The sequence below is a fragment of the Buceros rhinoceros genome, unplaced genomic scaffold, assembly GCF_000710305.1.
Source record: "Buceros rhinoceros silvestris isolate BGI_N320 unplaced genomic scaffold, ASM71030v1 scaffold12377, whole genome shotgun sequence".
In the NCBI taxonomy this organism is placed as follows: Eukaryota; Metazoa; Chordata; class Aves; order Bucerotiformes; family Bucerotidae; genus Buceros; species Buceros rhinoceros.
In genome coordinates, this window is record NW_010422803.1 from 3251 (window position 1) to 8091 (window position 4841).

The 4841-nt window shown below is 50.7% G+C and overlaps 1 protein-coding gene across 1 annotated transcript in view; it reads right to left on the bottom strand.

Moving 5' to 3' along the window:
• The window catches only part of TOP2A (topoisomerase (DNA) II alpha 170kDa), a gene marked incomplete at its 5' end in the record, with an annotated part of 18748 nt that overhangs the window by 898 nt on the left and 13009 nt on the right, over positions 1 to 4841 (bottom strand). The window contains 8 exons of the mRNA XM_010140181.1: positions 1033 to 1158; positions 1464 to 1525; positions 1665 to 1815; positions 2220 to 2360; positions 2794 to 2899; positions 3769 to 3966; positions 4584 to 4667; positions 4770 to 4841. Coding sequence (XP_010138483.1) covers positions 1033 to 1158; positions 1464 to 1525; positions 1665 to 1815; positions 2220 to 2360; positions 2794 to 2899; positions 3769 to 3966; positions 4584 to 4667; positions 4770 to 4841 — 940 coding nt within the window. The remainder of the gene's footprint in view (positions 1 to 1032; positions 1159 to 1463; positions 1526 to 1664; positions 1816 to 2219; positions 2361 to 2793; positions 2900 to 3768; positions 3967 to 4583; positions 4668 to 4769) is intronic.

The window sequence follows — 4841 nt, forward strand, 5'->3', positions numbered from 1 at the left end:
AACAGGGTCCGCCCGTAACCCCCCCTGCGCTGCCTCTTCCCAGCCGCGGCGGGTGAGTGGCTCCCCACACCACCGCGGTCCGCCCTTCACTGCGAGGGCAGCGCGCAGGGCACTGCCTTTCGGGGTGGCTTTCTAGGAAGAGGCCCTTTACCAAGAGCAGGAGAAATGAGGTTGTTGGGCTGTTTAGTTCCACTCCACAGAGAGGATCAAATTAAACTGCACCCACAGTGACTGACAGAGTATTTCAGACAGGAAAGCCCTGGACTCTCTGGGCTGGGTAAACCCATCTTAGACCTTCAAAACCTCTACCCAGGAAAGGAAGGAATTCACCATCAACACTAAATGGTTCCTTGGGGAGTTCTTACCTACGTTTAGACACGTTTCCAACAGCCCCTTGAAGCCCGTCCCCAAGAGCGGCAGAAATGAGCCGTTGCTGAGTGGTAACAGGCTGTCTCGGTGCAGAAGGGGCAGGAACAGCTATTTTGCTGTGAACTATCATCCTCTTTCCAGCGAGTGATGGAATATGCAAAACAGCTTTCAGATTTTGACAAAGACTCTGGGCACTTGAGTTTAAAAAAACCCGAGTCGAATGCCGTAGATTTACGAGGTCGAGCTGGCACTAAGCAGCTCGAGCCACTGCAGAGCAGCTTTTCTTCCTCCTGGGAAGTGAGCTACCGAGGCACTTCGGTCCCAGAAAGATGCGAGGTGGAACACTGACTGCAAGACACACATTCCTCTTGGATTATTTCTGCCAAGTATTACACAGCCCTGGAGGAAGCATTCACTTTTCCTGTTCCCAAACTAAAATTCACTCCCTTCGAGCATGTCTGAGATGTACGAGAACGTGACACGTTTGGAAACAGATTGCTTTAAGCACGACAACAACCTGGCAACCTCTGCCACAACCTCGGATCTCTGCTGAAATGAGCCCCCAAGCGATCCTGGCCTCTGAACACCCTGCACGGTCGCTCAGACTGTTTCCCACAGGAACAGAGTACGGGTGATCAAGGTGCTCCCCAAACCTCGCCTTACCCTTAGCGGCACTGGCCTTCTTGCCTGTGGGGGGTTTTTTAGACAGGGCCTTTCCGTGAGGTGCAGAGACAGAAGGAGCTACAGGAGCTTGACTCGCATTTTCATCAGCAACTTCTTGGGTGTGAACTGAATGAAGAAAGCAGAAAGTGGGTCTGAAATAGTCAGATTATCTCCCCTGGCATAAACGTTAGAGCAGAAGGAAATAATTTCGATCCAGTGTATAAAAAGTACCACTATTAAACCTGGATTAACGTCAGGAGCAGGCAGACGCCCGGTGCATGGACACCAGCTCGCAGCCCCACGTCAAAGCCGCTCCGCAAGATCGCGCGACTAACACCAGCCCTGGTCAGAGCTACGCAGAGACCCGAAGGCCCAGGGCCCTCCGTGGGGCTGTAGGACCATCAGCAAGGTCTAGCAGGGCTTGTACTCACCAGCAACGGTGCTTTGCACCGGCTTCTGCTTGGGAGCTTTCGCTGCTTTTTCGGTGGTTTCCCTGGAACACAAAACCCCGAGGATTTTTTCAACTTAGCATGTGCAGAACAGGAGCACGGAGCAAAGAGCTGTTGACTTCTGCCCGGCACGAACAGCAGAAGCACAACTTGTTTCCAGGGGCTGTGGGCAGAAATACTCACTTGGGAGCAGCTCCGAGCTCAGAAGAAGGTTTTTCCTTCAGGTTTGTGTCCGATTCGGTGTCGCCTTCACTGCTGCCCTGAAATTCCGACCCCTCGTCTGAGCCGGAGAGATCCACATCTGAGTCTGAGCTGATTATGGTCTTGACTTTGGCTGATGGAACGACACAGATGTATTATTTTACACATTTGGCAAAGACAGCTCAGTTTCTTTTTAAATATTTTAGCTGCAGTTACTCAAAACCAAAGATCTGCATAAAAACAAGCCGACAGGGAGACCGCCAGTGAGAAGACGCCGAATCCCACGTCTGTGCTGTGCTTTAGCAACCCCACATTTGATTTACCGAGACAATTGTGTAATTAAAACCAACACCCTTATTTCTCCAGTTGCCCATTTCTGTTTTTCCTTCAGCAGCATTGTGAAAATCGGCTCAAGTGTAGTAAATACAGTAAAATAAAACTGATCCCTGCCCCAGAGCTCAGGCTCTGGAGCTCCGTGAAGAGCCCCTTCAACCTTTTCCTCCCCAGACGGCCCCTCTTCAGCGCGCTGTCCCTCACCTGCCGCTTGGCGAACCAATCTCTCTCTTTGGGGAAGCGCCTCAAAATCAGGCTCTGAATCAGACCCCGAGTCAGACCAAGGGTTTTTCTTCTTCATTTTCTTTAATGGCTTAAACGGCAGCGTGGCCTGTCTCTTAACACCTGGAAAAGACCAGCGGGCGGATGAACCAGCGAGCAACGCGTGTGCTTCAGGCGCAGCGGTTTGTGCTTGACTCAGAAAGACATTAGGAAGTTCAGAGGACTCTGGGTTAAACATCGAGCAGAAATAGTGATCTACCCGCCTGACTGGGTCCAGGATCACTTTCTCACCCAGTTTTTCCAAAAATAGCGAGCAACGCGTGTGCTTCAGGCGCAGCGGTTTGTGCTTGACTCAGAAAGACATTAGGAAGTTCAGAGGACTCTGGGTTAAACATCGAGCAGAAATAGTGATCTACCCGCCTGACTGGGTCCAGGATCACTTTCTCACCCAGTTTTTCCAAAAATACTGGTCCTAGCACCGGAACAGGCCAGATAACCAAACTTACAGCCCTTCCCCGCACTTTCCATTGGTGGAATGTCACATAAAAGCATTTACCTCCCTCAGTTTTAAGCTTCTGCATTAATCTCTGCTTAAGGCCTGAAGGCTCTTTGTCTCCTGAAGCGTTCTCCTCTTGGTTCTCATCACACTCACTTTTTTCACTCTGCGGATACAAGTACGTATCAAACAGTGAGCCAGAGTAATGCAGGAAGGAGCTGCGTGGTTTAGAGCTGCGGCAGTTAGTGCGACAAGAAACCCGAGCCTGTGAAACCAACTGCCTGTAAAACACGGTCTGTCCCCAGACCAGGCGCCTTCGAATACAAAATCCCACATTAACAAAACCAGGAACTTTGTCTGCGCTCCCGCGAGCGCCTGGCCCTGCCTTCGCGTGCTGCTGGGAGGCTCTGGGGTGTGGGGAGGATGTGGGACTGAACAGGGTGCGTCAAAACCAACAGTGCTGCTTATTTGGAAAAATTGTCAGGTGGAACCATCTGTAGGAAAGGAGCATCACATCTGGCTGACAGGGCAGTGTGGTCAGGGGATGTTTTGATTTTCTGTGTTGCAAGTGGCTGAATGGCCTGGTTTCGACTGGCCCCGTAAAAAGAGTTAAATCGTCTTTATTTCCTTCATATCGAGAACAACGATGGTGTTAAGTGGCTGAAAAGGTTGCTGGAAATGCAGAGGCTGTTCTGGAGAAGTGAATTTGCCGGCTGTGCTTTCTGACTGCAGGAGAGATGATTTATACAATCCCCAGGACACCTCCAACAACCTGCATCTGCCTTCTCATTCCTGAGTAGCACCCCAGCTCCGACAGTGTGATATATGCTCTGCCACGAGACCCCCTCTGGCCCTCTCCTGATTCGTTAGCCAATCTGTTCTCCTTTCGACAGAGGAACACCCGTTTCCAGTGTTTCCCATGTCCTGAGGTTCTGTCCCTCTCCCTGAACAGCTGCTCCACAGGACAAGAGCTTGCGTTTCTTTAGGAGTGTACTGAAGAGGATGTCAAGAAAGATTTGGAACATTCCTGTTTACCTTTATTTTCTTTTTGGTTTTCCTCTCTGCCTCCGCCTTCATCTCTGCAGTTATCCGAGGAACAACCCTTACGCCGTGAGGTGATGGCATTACTTCTGGCAGCTGCGCCTTCTTCACCTTCACTTTCCCCCCTTTCGCCTTTAAAGGTTTACCCGCAAACCCGGCAATCTCATCCTGCATTTGCTTGGCTTCCACCGCCTGCAGAGGTGAGCGCAAATAACACAGCCATGAGAACACGATCCAACCCGCTGGTCTGCTGGAAACCCACCACCAGGGCCCTCGCAGTACAGCACTCTGTGCTTGCCAACAGATTTCCTACCGTCACTTTAAACGAAGCTTCCCTCTTTGCTACAGAATCACACGTTTTTGAGCACTGATTTAAGCCAGAGCTGTGGTTTGGTGACTTGGGGGGTAAGAGGAGACACAGGCAGTGATCAGGTGCCATGGTGCAGACCCCTGCCCGAGGCTGGGGCTCAGTTCAGCAGAGTCCAGCTTGTCCCTCACCTTTTCAGTGTCCAGGAAGCCCTTCGATCTACACCTCCTCTGACTACATCCCAGTACTGGTTTTCTCTCAAGCCCTCCTAAACCTCCTCTTAACTACTCAGACCAGAGACTGACCACCTTCCAATGGCCACCTGATACCCTGGCCCAAAGCAGTGCTGCTCCTCTCCAAGCTAGGAGGGAGCAGAAAGCTCCACAATGGGTGTAAGACACAGGAGCTGTTATTTTTAGTTTCCTTGTTATGACAAAAGTCAATAAAGAGCTGGTGGATAAGACTACGAGGGGTCAGTTATCTGCACTGAGCATTGACATACATTGAGTTCTTCAACAAAGACAGCGAGGTCTTCCTTCCATAGGTCAGGGGCACTCTTGCTCTTCAGGTTGTCCAGCTCCTTCTCCTAAAGAGAATCGCAGTTGTCAATCATTAGTCACATATTTTAATCCACCATCAAAACCCACACTGTATGACACCACTTTCATAAGGAAAGGAAGGAACGTACTTTGTTATCTCTCTGCTTACAGAGCTCCTCTTTCTTCTCTTTGGTCAGGTACCACAGGGGCATGTTCAGCAG